Source organism: Lipophrys pholis (genome assembly GCF_963383615.2).
Source record: "Lipophrys pholis genome assembly, chromosome: 19".
NCBI lineage: Eukaryota > Metazoa > Chordata > Actinopteri > Blenniiformes > Blenniidae > Lipophrys > Lipophrys pholis.
This window is the reverse complement of record NC_137647.1, coordinates 6,080,650-6,094,471: the sequence shown is the minus strand read 5'-3', so window position 1 is coordinate 6,094,471 and position 13,822 is coordinate 6,080,650. Positions and strand designations below refer to the sequence as shown.

Sequence of the window (13,822 nt, the reverse complement as noted above, 5' to 3'; positions counted from 1 at the left end):
ACTAAACAAAGACTGCTCTCAAAATGTCAGCACATGCTTCAGAAAAACATAAAAAAAAAAAAACGAGATCACATCAAAATCAACAACTTTAAAGCACTCCACAAATCCCGACGTCCATAAAGTGAACATGCGTCGGTGCCGCTGTGATTCCCAGCATGCTGCTGTAGCATCAGGAGCCAGAAGCTGTCACAACCACTTAGCCACAGCACCGGGAGAGGGGAACACAGGAGGATATCTACAGTAACGGGGGGGGGGGGGGGAGCGTCTGACAGCAATCTGCCATGCATCATCCTTTCGCTGCGTTCCTCTCGTGCCCTCCGGTGCACGCCACACAAAACGTCATTCCAATTGTTTGCATGAGAAGTCGTGAACGCCAGCGTGGCTACGAGTTGTGCATCAGCGGAGAAATTAAAAAAAAAAAAAAAAAAAAAGAAAAGAAAAGAAAAAGAAAAAAGGAAGCAATACGTTAATGTGAAAAATAAAGTGCTGCAGGAAAGTACCCAGCATGCCTTTTGTAGTGTTCTTGCACCCCCAAACATTCCCACCACAAAAAAAAAAAAAAAAAAAAAAAAAAAAGAAACAACAAAAGAAGGAAGAAAGAAGTCTTTTTTTTTTTTTTAAATTAAAAAAAAAAGAAAGAAAGAAAGAAACACATATTGCAAAGGACCGGGGAGTGGGATATCAGTGGGCTGCATCAGAGCATATCACTAAAGGGAGGATGGGAGCTCGCTGGCAGTCATGATCAAGCAGAATTACGATGGGAGTACAGAGAAAAGACAAAAGAGAAGAAAGGGAGAGCAAGAGAGAGGGAGGCGGGAGACAGAGAGGAAAATTACCTCAATCTTACGACCTTCCACCAGCGTGCCGTGGAGCTTTTCTCGGGCTTTCTCTGCGTCTGCGCTGTTCTCAAATGTCACAAAGCCAAAACCCTGTGGCACACAGCAGAGGTTAAAGAGGCTGATGATGAGGGTGGAGGGAGGGAATCTGTGAATCCCGAGAACCTCGGGGTGCATCGTGACATTGTTTTAACAGACAGCGGCGCTTTCACAACAACGGCCTCCCATGTGGCGCGTCGGTAACACATCACAGACTCACACTACACGTCGAGGGCGACCGCTGTCATCGCAATGAAGGAACGACTGCGCACTCACCTTTGAACCCCTTTCGTTAAAAATGATCTCTACGTCCAAGATCTTCCCAAATTGCTGCAAAGGAAAAAAAAAAACAACAACGACAAGAAGAACAAAAATGAGACTATTGTAGACCGCAGATTCATAATGTGATGAGCTCAAACTGTTTAATGCACCAACTGAACCACTCGCTCCAATATCCTGGTCGCAGTGGATCGCAAAGGTGTCGTATTATAAAAAGCAACCAGCTCGTCTCCTGAGACGCACGGAATCCCCAACGCGATCGCTAAAAGTGTCGTCAACCACTAAGAATGTTAGGATGTATCCTGATTGGGTTCAAAGTCGGTACATTTAAGGGAGGATTAAAGCAAAATTTGTATCGGGATACACTTTTTAGACAGCAGGGGGCGGTAAGCTTTTGACTTTACTTATTCGATGGCATAACGTTGCTTCCACTAGTACATGTTCACCGGGGCTTTCCCCCCCCCCCCCCCCCCCCTCCCCCACACAGATACACGTCGTACACCAGGCGGTGTCTAAATACACTCGTCTCCCAATCGATAACAGCAGAACTATCCTGCCCGCAGCTGATTGGACAAACGCGCCGTCTCGGGCGATTCTCCGCTGCTGGAGTTCACACCGGACCAACATGGCGGCTCGGACACCAACTTTCTCTTTTATTACCAGAACAGTTCAACAGAAAGTATTTCTGAAAGCGCTTGAGGCGAGAAATAAGCTGCTGTCCGTCCTCGTTTTGTTTCCACTACACCAGCCACTTCTGTCCCGAGTCAAACGGTTTCATTTCAGCCGCTGAGGACGTGAACGTTCAGCGATCCCAGCTTCCGCCTGGGAATGTAGATCTGCTGAGATTCCTTAATTAAAAACATGGAAACTCCAAGCTGTGCTAATGCTTTTTTAAAATAATAAAATACATTTAGTTAAAGAGAATTACCTTATTTGTAATTTACTTTACTTATGAAGACATTTTCAGTTTCTGCAAGAAAATAATCGGTACAGTGCAGTATTTCTTTGTTTGCCGAAGACGCCATTTCTAATCTGATTAGTGTTTGCAATGTTATCTAAGCGAGTACAAGTCTGAAGCTATGATTGCGAGAATCGGAGATCGATTTGACGAATGTAGGCAGATCATTTCGACCTGGTTTGGCCACTGCTGGACAGGAAGTGAAGGATTCAAGTGAGAGGAGACGTGAAATCTCCTCGAGGGCTGCTAATAGCCTCCATTCATTCCTTTTCATCAAACACTTCTGATGACTATTTTCATTCATGCGCTGTTTATATATATATATATATATATATATATATATACACACACATACACACACACACACACACTTTTTGTGTTTGTTTTTTTCAACAGTTCAGAAATGTTGTGTTGTTATATTTAGATTAGTGCGAGTCGTCAAATATTTGTTTTGGATCTTGAACTGAAACGGTGTTGGAAACCGAAGCACTCTTCAAGAAAGTGAATTTAGGAGAGATAACGGTTGTAAATGTTCGGCAGAAACGTCACACCTGCCATGAAGATCCCCCACAATCCTTTGCTCTGTAATGACCTCCCTCTTTTGCATGGTTTTACTGCAAAGTCACAAAGCTGGTCCGTCACAGAGTTCCAGCTGCTTTACACTAGGGGTCACTGTTACACAAAAGACAAGCTGCAACGTCTTAATGTGTTTTGGGTTGGTTTTTTTTCTCCTCTCCTTTGCCTTGAACTCTGCTCTGCTCCATTTTTTATCTCCCAGTTTGTCACTCAGGTTAACAGACGAACACAGACGACCATTTATCCCCTCGAGCTCTGACAGAACACCCACCAGTGTCTTTCCTTTGTGTCGCCTCCACTCCTTTGTCTTTTTTTCTCTCTTCTCCTGTTTCTCAGGCCTAATCCTCAGCGAGGGGGTCTGTCTGTGGACGACCCCGCAGGTCTAGACTGATTTATTGATCCAGTAGACAAGACGAAGGCGGGGGTGGGGGGGGTGAAGCTACCACCCCTCTCCACAACACACAGCAGCTACATTTCAAACTTCTCACCCCAAACATCTGCCGGAGGTCCGGATCGCGGAAGCGGAAGGGGATGTTGGACACGTGGAGGCGTTTGGGGGTCCCTTTGGCCTCGGAGGAGTCGCCTGAGGAGCCTCCTGCTACCGTTCCTACGGTGCCGCACTGTACGCCCGCCTCACCCTGAGACGTCTCCTCCGTCTTTCCCTGTTTGGCGTGTGAGAAGAAAGAAAGTGAGGGAAAGAAACGACCAGCTTTCAGTTAGAGATGCTGAAAATCACCTTGAAAATAAAACAAAAATATTAGAATTTATGCTGTATGACCAGCTAAAGTTAATAAGTTCGTGTTTCATGACGAGGAGATAAAATCCACAGAAGATATCGTGATTGTTGAATCGCAAAAATGAAGCTTCCGACCTTTAATTTGACTAATCGTCCTCAAAGTTTGCCTTAAAAACATGCTGGAGAAGCACACGGCAGACCGAATCTACGAGTTCATTTAGCAACATATTAACAAGTGAGATCTTTGCTGCTGATTTCACAGCTTCCAAGATACAAGCGAGGGACAGAAAGAAAGTGGAAGAGATGAACGGTACAAAATAATGACAATGTTTCAGCCTTTTGTCAGGGACACTTTAAGTTACCGTTGCACTGAGAACATGACGATTAGATTTTCCATTAGTTTTTGGACATAGAATAGGCTGTGGTGAGTTAAAATAATACCTTTATTTTCCTCTTGGATATGTGTAAAAGTGTTGGGATGGGATTATGGGAGAGTTAGGAAAAAATTGTAACCTTCCTTGAAATTTTCTATTTGATTTTTATTTTTTTTTGCTTGTTGCTTCCAATAAAGAAAGGTAATCCCCAAAAATATAATGACAAAAGAACTATTTTGTGATTGTAGAATCGGAAAAAAAATTGTTAAGCCCCAAAAAATGTCACTTCTGACATTTAATTTGATTTCGTACCCTCACTTCAACTACAGCAAACCTTTCTGATTGAATGAAGCCATAAATTGGAAAGATTGTGTTAAAACAAATTAGTTTGGGATGTCTTATCTTGCAGAGTAAAATATGAGAATCCCATTAATCTAATAATCTTGTGTCGACTGTGAGCCGTGGGAACCCAAAATGTAAAATGCGACATTATCTACTAGATTTAGAACTCATTTCTGGAGCTCGATTGGTTTTGAACATCTTAGAATTAAGACGCGAAAAGCCATTTTTAACCATAAAATGATTGGGAAGTTGGTGTTAAATGTGTAAAAATGTCACTATGATTTTTTTAAAAGGATTTGACATGATGACATTCTACAGAGATGCTTATTTCATGTTCAAACGCTTGATTCAGTTTGTCAAATTGGTTAAAGACTTTAATTCTAGTGTTTTTCCAATAAATTTCCTCATTAAACGTGTCAGATTGAACCAAATATATTTGCATCAGGAGTTTTTTTTTAGTAGTTACTACTGGTTTGTCTCCGGGCTTCGGAAAGCTTTCAGGATGTCACATTCTATAACGTTCTCGGTTTTGTTTCGTGCCTCGTCTACGGTGCTGCAATCATTTTCTACCGTTTCCTTTCATAATGAAAGAGAAATTGACTTGGAAAGAAAAAGCAGCATCGTGATGAATTGTACAATAATTCTTGAAAAATAAATGAGCGGTTTAGCCTTATAAATGTCAGAAAAGTGTGAAATATTCATCATTAGCTGCGTTGAGATGGTCACTTTTAGGATAATCTGCTTGAATTCTGATGAGATTGTCCCGGTTTACATGAACGTTGAATAAATAATTGGGTTGATTTGTGGGTTTATGTGCAGTAAGAATATCTTCACATTCAGTCAGTGGACCAGTGCAATAATTCTTTGCACTGTGACAGAAGCCTTTTGTGACATGCATGCACATATACATTAGTGAAACAATCCGATGTGCTGTCTACGTGGACTCTGATTGGATTATAAAACAGGGCTTCACTAATTTCTTCAGCTATAAATGTTTACACGACACAGATTTAATCGTATCGGTATTGAATCGGACTACTTATGGTTCAATTAATCGCAGCGAATATTTAGCAAAATTGGAAATATTCCTGTTAGGAGGGGAAAAAAAAGAAAAAAGAATGAAGTAAAAAAACAAACAAAAAAAAACCAACTCATTATGAATCAACACATCGAGCTTACGTTATTGTTGTTGGTCGCAGTGGCAGCAGTGGCTCCATTAGCACCGGCCCCCACTTCTGCAGTAACCTGGCCCCCGGCACCGAACATGGCCCCGGGGCCAAACTCTGTTCCTGGTAGCCCGTTTTGAGGTGGAGGTGGAGGGGGGAAGGCCGCGAAGGGCGGGGCCACCAAACCCTCCTGTGCGCCTGTCGAATCCTGAGAGCCCTGTGGGGGTGGGGCGGGGAGGGGTGGGAGGGGAGAGGAAGGGAGGTGGGGAGAGAGCAAGAGAGAGAGAGAGAGACGGAGGCACTTTAACATGCTGGATGTTCTCAGTTGAAGCCTGATGGAGCGACGGTGAGCGGGTTAAAAACCCTGCCTATCAAATTTCACTCTCCCTATTTTGCTCGTTCTCCTTCAGCCACTCAGTCAGTCCCTCATTCCCTGCCTGCGCCCCTCCTCCTCCTCCTCCTCCTCCTCCCCCTCCTCTCGCTCCGCCTCCATATCTCTGACAGGCGTGTGTTTTCAGTCAGCCGACCATGAAATATTTACAGCAAACACATCTATTATTAAGAGTCACAAAATTTGATACACGGTTTGGAGGCACAAAGATGCTTGTGGGATGGATGGACATGCGGAGAGATAAACGCCGGGTCCAACACGCTAACCGTGGCTCGTTTATAGCCGCTGCCGCAGCCTGTGAATACTTGTTTTCAGTATTTTTGGCTTGCTTTTAGAGGCCATCTATATTTCATATTAAATGTGCATCAGCTGGGGTTTTGTTGCCTCGGGTGGGTTTTTTTCTTCTTCTTCTTCTTCTTCTTCTGCACTGTAACATCTGTATCAGCAGCAGGATCATCTGCAGCTCCAACACATGCCTTATCTGGTGTGCTTATGTGCAGCGGTTGCACCACATTCAATCATTTCACACACTCAAGGGCATTTTGGATGTAGTTGCTTTTTTTCCCTTCTTTTTTTCAAAGGAAATAAGTTCAAACCAAAAACAGTAAAAGAGGAAAAGGTGAGGGAGGACAAAAGGAGGCTAAAAAAAAAGGGTTGAAAGGGGGCGGCGGGTTTGGGGTCAGCGCCGTTTCCTCCACAGCGGAGCGGGCAGGATGACACACGGCATCAAACACCATTAACCACTGGTCTGGTCTCTGCCACGGGGCTGTATCTGGGCTGGGTGACGCCTAGAGACACTCTGTCTCCAGACGGCCTTTTTAATTAGACCGAGTAACTAAGATGCCGCAAAAGCAAATGGGTTCTCTCCCGCTCCCTTTGCTCTAATCCCATAGCCTGGCAGCTCGCAGTTCTCCTGCAGCGATGACCGCAGCGCCTGTAAAACAGGCGGCTGAAGCTAAAAGGCCCATCTGCAGCGCAGAGAGCTGGTGGGGTCTGAGCCCGGCAGATAGCGGAGGCATCGCAGAACGCCGTGTAATCCAAAAACGGGATAGAGAAAAAAAAAAAAAAAAAAAGTGGGGGAAGCTTGTGTGCTGCCGTACGACGGAATCTATGTTTGGAAAGAATGTGTAAAAGCTGATTTTGTACGCATAACTCCGCACTTTATCGCCTCGTCCTAAAACAGAGCGAACAGTATGTATTTGAGCAGGAACTGAACTATCTTTTGTCCATTTTTGATGACTTGCAGAACAATCGGGGCTTGTGAGTCCTTCGGAAGAGACTACAGAGAAGTGCCCGATCAAAAACCTGCTCACAAGAGCACAACGCGCTATAAAAACTAATTAATTTGGCACCACCCACCTTCAATACCTTATATCAAAGCCTAGTACTTGTTAAGACATGTGAGCTCATAAACAAGCGGCGGCCTGTATTCAGCCACTGAGGGGTGTGTCTGATAGAAATATAGCAGCCTGAGGCCGAGTCAGATACACGCTGACAGTGTTGGGCAAAGAAGTGAGAGAAAAAAAAGAAGAAAAAAGAAGGTCAAACCGCAACAAGAACTTTAGAGAGAACAGAGACGAGTTTATCAGATCAGGCCAGCGTAACTGAGATATCTGTTTAGTATGGATGCTGCAAGAAGACTAACAAAACTAACTTTTACCCATCCCAAAAGTCTTTCGGTTTTTACTGCTAATCAGAGGAACACAACAGGCCTGCAGGCCAGAGTCTGGACTGCAAGAGGAAATTTTCCAGCTGTGAGAAATTATGCCATTAACTGCAATTTATTCATTTGACCACCAGGGGCACAGCAGAGACTAACTTATTCTCTTTCCTCTCTCATTTGTATTATGTGACGACTCAGTTTAGGTGAGGAGGATTACTACACAGATGTAGAGTTCCAGCTACATGTGGCCAAATGTTTGATGCCTTTGAAGATGTAAATAGTGTAATAAAATTCCACTGTGATCTGTAAGTTGTAAGGCACATGGTGAACTGAGGCAGTAAATTGTGTTTGTCATGTGTCAGAAACAGTTTGTTCATTAAATACTTTGAAATGAAACAAAAGATAGAGATTTAGCGCCCTAGTTATTTTTATATTCTCTTGTAATTATTTACCAGTCCAGCCCACTTGAGATCAATTTGCGCTGTATGGGGCCTCTGAAGTAAAGACTTTGACACCCTTGGAATAATTCCAGAAAGAAAATTACAGGCCTGGATGCTCTATCAAGCTGCCGTTTTAGATGCATACATTGGTATAGTGAGTTTGACACTCAAACATCAGTATGTACCGAGTGACGTGGCTTCTGTAAAGGACTTCATGAAGCCGGTCAAATTAGCAAATGAGAATTAGAGAGTTTCATTGGGAGTCACTTCTGTCGACCAAACAAGGTCAAAAACAAGGCAGTTGTTTAAAAAAGCAATATTAGAGCAACAAAAGCTACAGAAAGTCCTGATAAAATGCATCTTCACCTTCACTGTTAAGCAAGAGTAAATGGAATTTTAAGCACTCTGTGCTTGACTGTCGGTGTACCGAGGGTCAGTTCATGAACTGCTTTAGGGATTCCTTTCTTTCCTTGCTCTCCATATTGCCATTGTATCCCCACATTGATTTAGTGAGACAAACATGGATAAAGAAGATGGATGGATGCTCCAGGAACTTAAGAGGGGCAACCCATCATGTGTAAATCCAAATTCACTACGAGAAGGAAAGTGTGATGATTTTGCCCGAAAGTGAGTTATTGGGTGAATTCATGGTCTCATAACCGGAACAGAGGGATGGAAGGAGAAGATCAGAGAGGATAATGCTGCTAATTCAAGTCGACACAGGCATTCCTGACCTGCTGGCGGAGGAGCTGCACTGCCCTAGATGGCATCATATAGTCAAAATGAAAGAGAGAGAGAGGGAGAGAGGGAGGGAGAGAGAGAGAGAGATCGAGAGCGAGAGAGAAAGGAAAAAAGAAATAATGGAAAAATAAAAGGGAGACTTAGCAGGAGGGGGAAGAGGATTATAGGAAATAATGAGACACTCCATGAAGACTCTGTCTGGTCTGAACTTTCCTTTCCAGGCTGAATTTTGACTGCGAGATAAGATTTAAACGGCTGAAGACTCTGCATCAAAACGACAGGAAAAGTTAACAAAAATCGAATCGTGGAAAAAAACAAACAAACCAAAAAGACCATCTGGAAGACGACCTATTCACCCATGCTGTTTCACTCTCACCTCATGCATGCACACACAAACACACAGCAGCTGAGTTACCTGAGACACCATATGTTTTACACACACACACAATGAGGGGAGGCAGAGGCGGCCTTTTCACTGCAATCTTCCAAGCGTGCGACTGTCTGACTACCGACTTTTAGCCTGCGACCACCAGAGTGAAAACGCACACACACACACACACACACACACACACACACACACACACACACACACACACACACACACACACACACACACACACACACACACACACACACACACACACACACACACACACACACACACACACACACACACACACACACACACACACACACACACACACACACACACACACACCAAACTCATCATTCGTGTAGATTCATGACAATTTGCCTGTTGGAGCTTTCCACTGTCTGCATAGTTTGAAGTGGAAGACAGAAATACTCTCCTTACAGATTATTCTCTTTTCTTTGCCTGTGATTGAAGTAAAGACATTTTATATGGCTCACACTCTCATCTCTTTGTTACTTAATTAAAGCAAGAAGATGAGGTCCCACCCCCCCCCCCCCCCCCACCCCCTTTAAACCATAGATAGTCGCCCCTCAAAGTCACTCCAAGCTTCTTTATCGCATCCATCAAAAATCAGGCCATGACCATCTCCTTATAGGGCCGCAGAAGAAACTCTCTCCTCTTCCTGACTGAGCCAATCAGATTACACCAATAATATCATCAGAGGTGCATCTCCAGCTCGCTGGCTCACACTCAGAGTCCACGTGGACGTTTATTTCGCAAACCGAGTAGCGAACTGCGAGCTAAAGATCTTTAAGGCTCCATTTACACAACTACGATTCATTTTTGCGTTTTCGTTTCAGTTAAGTTTCGTTTTTGCACGGCAACGTTTTGAAAATATTGAAATGGCAGAAACACAGATAAAAAAAACAACCTGTAGTTTTGCTATTCGGCCACTAGTGGGTGCTGTTGTTTGTTTTTTGTAATGAAACCACACATATAGAACAATACGCTATAAACAATAGCAAGGGTAAGTACATGGACATTTGTATAGAGAACATGGATTGGGAGTCATGACACTCTGGAGACGGCCATTGCTGTTATTGTCCATCTACTCGTGCATGTGCAGAGGAACTATTTACCGTGGCTGCGGTGCACATGCTCAGCAGGAGTGTTTCCAGCATCTACAAGGAAACGGAGCCCTAGTGTTTTCAGAAACGTGCATTTTTTTCCCCCATTTACACAAAGACGGAGCGTTTTTCGAAAAAGTTACATTTTCATCGCATTTTCAGTGGCGTCGACTACCGTTCAAATTAAAGTTTTTGCGTTTCCTCTTGAAAACATCGTCGCGTAAACGGGGCCTGAGAGTGCACATGGACGCCTGTTTCAAACTACCAGCGAAAGATCTTTCGGTGTTTGCTGCACTTGCTACGCCATAGTGTCGACGGCGGAACGAAGCAGCAGCTCGTGCGCCGCTCCGGCTGAACTGCAGGCTGCTGTCTGTGAGTGACAGCAGCTCTGCGGTCCGGCTCGGAGCGCTGACGTGCAGCTTGGTGGTTTTTGACAGATCTGATCATCGTCACCATCTCGATCATTATAATAATCACACGGACAGTCTTTTCTGGAATGCTCTGACTCACCTTGGGCGATGAGGAATAAAAAATTTGTTTTTTCTTTTTAAAGCCACCAGCAGCAGAAGTCAGTGGATTTATGCACAAATTAGAATAAGATCAAAAAATAAGTAGAAACCTTATTATTAGAAGAAGCATTACTTGTACATACAGAGACTGATGAATAAAAAGCATCAACGACAAAGCTCTCTGCGTAGGTTTTGCTTTCATTGACAAAGGTGATTGGAGGATATGACGATCAGCTGTCCACATTTGCATTGTTAAAAACACTATTTCTATAGCAAAAAATCTGTTTTGAAGTCAAATTGCCAAATATTACCTGGATCTACTTCCCCCAAATAAGACGACTGGTTGCTGTTGTTGTCCTAACTATTAAAACAGAATCTTTGGTAATCTGAAGTTGCTTTATGTTAAATAATCACATATTTTGGGAAAACTTTACTCCTGAAAACAACCCACATATAAATCAAAAATAGAGATTATCTTTAGAGAGAGCTCAAGCTATTAGAACAAATGATACAGATTAGAAGTATCAGCAAATGAGTAATTGGTCTTATTTATTCGCTGAATATACATACAGGTAAATCCAAGAAAAATAAAGAGGCAACACATATGAAAGGCTAGAATGAAGTACATTGTCTCCTTTTGTTGAGTTGTATTCAGTCCTGTATTGAGTTATTTCAATAAGGCTGTTGCACAAGGTTAGAGGAGATATTTTGAGTATTTTCAATGCTCCCATTGCATGATGACAAAGGATAACGTCAGTCTAAATCCGTCCTGAATAATAAGTCCTATTTCAGTAGTTCAAAATTGTTCTTACATTTCCACATAATTATTTTCCAACTCCCAAAAATGTCTCCATCACCAAATGCAGGTTAAACAACAATGGCGTAGACGTTTAAACTGAATCCAGCTACGCTACATGATCAGAGATGCCGTGAGCTTATTTTAATAATTCAATCTCTGCACTGCTGCTTCCAACACTTCCAAAAGATCTGACAGAGCAGATTCTGGGCCAAACGCTGCAAGTCGGACTATTTGTACACCAGCCGCCACGCTGTTAGGAGGAGAAGTTTAGATGTGAAAACTCAGCAGGGCTGACTTAGTGCTTCGGTTGAGGCTTCTGCGCAGTGTGTGTGTGTGTGTGTGTGTGTGTGTGTGTGTGTGTGTGTGTTGCGCAACTGTATATGAAGCAGGAGGAAGGAAGGCGGCGAGGAGATCCAGAGCTGCATACATTTAGAGCTCCACTGCACCACGTCTGCGCACGGCGTCGCCTGTGTTGTTCCTTTCTGTCCGCTGGCTCGACTGCGAGGGAACACGTGGAGTGCTTTCACACCTCAGCCCACTGCACGCCGCCTCGGGCAGCGGCAGTTAGAGCGGCATTAGTGTCGGACGATATCACTGTGCTTTTAATGGGCGGTGGGAGACCAGCGAAGCCTGGGGTGGAGTAGTCTCACACGTCGCATTAGGCCAGCAGCACCGAGGACTCGGCTCTTCAGCTTAGTGTTGGTGACACGGAATGGGAAGTCAGTATTATCTGTCACACACAAAGAAATACCCACAATCCTGAAGGATATCTCGAAATATCAGAAGCCCCAGCATGCAGTCACCTGGTTAAACTGTGTTTCGGTGTGCATTAACACTCACATCCTCAGTATTTGTTTTTTTGGTGTGTGTAAATCTCTCAAAGCCGCTCCACTCGCACGGAAACAGCCCACATGCCTCCCTGAGGGAAATGGACATGTGTATGGATCGTTCTGCAGACTCCTGGAAGGCGTTTTACTGTGCAGTTTGCACCAAGTACCGACTGCATAATCAAACCAAAAACATTTTAGAAGTGGCGCATCAGCAGGCCTCAGCATGGAGTCGCATGCCAACCCCCCCTTCCCGATCCTCCCCCACTGCGGCGGGGTCCGGGTTATTCCCGATTCTGCAAAATTCAGTCAGACTAAAACACGATACCGTTTTTTGTTGTTTTTTTTCCTACATGAAGAGAACAGTCTGGGGAAGGCGGCCGTCATTAGGTTTTACACAGCCGCAGACACACGGAGCAGAAAGGTCTGCTGCCTAATTTATCTGCTCCTGCTGTTTGTGTTGGTTGATGTCGGCCTGATTTCTGCAGATAGCTGCCTGGCTACCCAGCAGGTTGGGAGGGAACAGACTTAACAAAGATGAATCCACACACTCATCAGTCGGCTTTCACAGCTTCGCTCGCCTTCATCAGATAAGACGCCAGACCATCAAATGAAACTCGGCAATTTGATCATTGTCGGGGGATATTTTTCTGCTTCTTGTCGATGCAACCGGCAGACACATTACCAAACCGAGGCTGCACCATTATGGCTAAAATGACAATCATTGCTATTAGCTACACCTTTTGTGTCTTTCATCTTGAAAATGAAACTTGAGTTAGGGTTGGTATTTAGTGCATTTCCTGGAAGGAATATATGTATGTGAAATTCACCCAAGATGCTCTGGAAATAAGCATCACAGATGGCAATCATCAGGAGGTGTGATACACAAATAAGTGTTATGCAGGTTAATAACATGAATTGCTGTAGTTACAAATTGAAAGAAGGAATACAAACCACTGGCTACTAAACACTGTCAAGTTTTACATACAATTCAGCAAAAGACAACACCCCAAGCACGTGTAGAACGACTCGCAGTGGTTCCATGTTTGTGCGATCATCTGAAGTTTGAACACGCCGGGGTTTCAGGCTCCGACTGCAACTGGAAGGACTGCTGCAGGAAATGTGCTTTTCAAATCTCCCAAAGTCTCCAATAACACCACGTAAGTCTACAGACGAGTAGCTTTTCTGGTTTTGCGGGGAGGGGGGGGGGGGAATTCTTGCAGACGAGGCCTGAAAACTCGCCAAATGCAGCAAAAACATTGTAACGTGGGTGAAACTGCTTCGTGCGAATGGTTTGTGGTGATTATTTATGTTGTCAATCATCACCTTCGGCTCTTGATCTTTTATTTACAAGTCAGTTTGCTCTGTTCAGTTAACCTGAATAACTCGCGGCCCGCTGTGTGCGAGCAGCCCCGCAACGACGATCAGACAGATGAATGGAACGCCGACCTCGACTCGCCCCCTGGCGGCTCGCCGATATCGTCACTGATCATGTTAACTTAAATCAGACAGATCAGCTTGATGCTTTTTCCTCGCTCAAAACTTGGTTGGACCCCGTTAGTTTGTTGTAAATCACAGAATAAAACAACATATGATTTTCTCTTAGAAATGAACAACAATGCCTAACGAATTAAACCACCCTCTCC

At 44.0% G+C, this 13,822-nt stretch overlaps 1 protein-coding gene across 2 annotated transcripts in view; it reads right to left on the bottom strand.

Moving 5' to 3' along the window:
• LOC308124569 (RNA binding protein fox-1 homolog 2-like) overlaps positions 1-13,822 on the bottom strand; it is a 53,268-nt gene that overhangs the window by 19,877 nt on the left and 19,569 nt on the right. For both annotated transcript variants that reach the window (XM_080487641.1, XM_080487642.1), the window contains 4 exons: positions 5,320-5,523; positions 3,177-3,350; positions 1,152-1,205; positions 837-929 (listed from right to left, as the gene is read on the bottom strand). In XM_080487641.1, the coding sequence (XP_080343767.1) occupies positions 837-929; positions 1,152-1,205; positions 3,177-3,350; positions 5,320-5,523 (525 nt within the window). The remainder of the gene's footprint in view (positions 1-836; positions 930-1,151; positions 1,206-3,176; positions 3,351-5,319; positions 5,524-13,822) is intronic.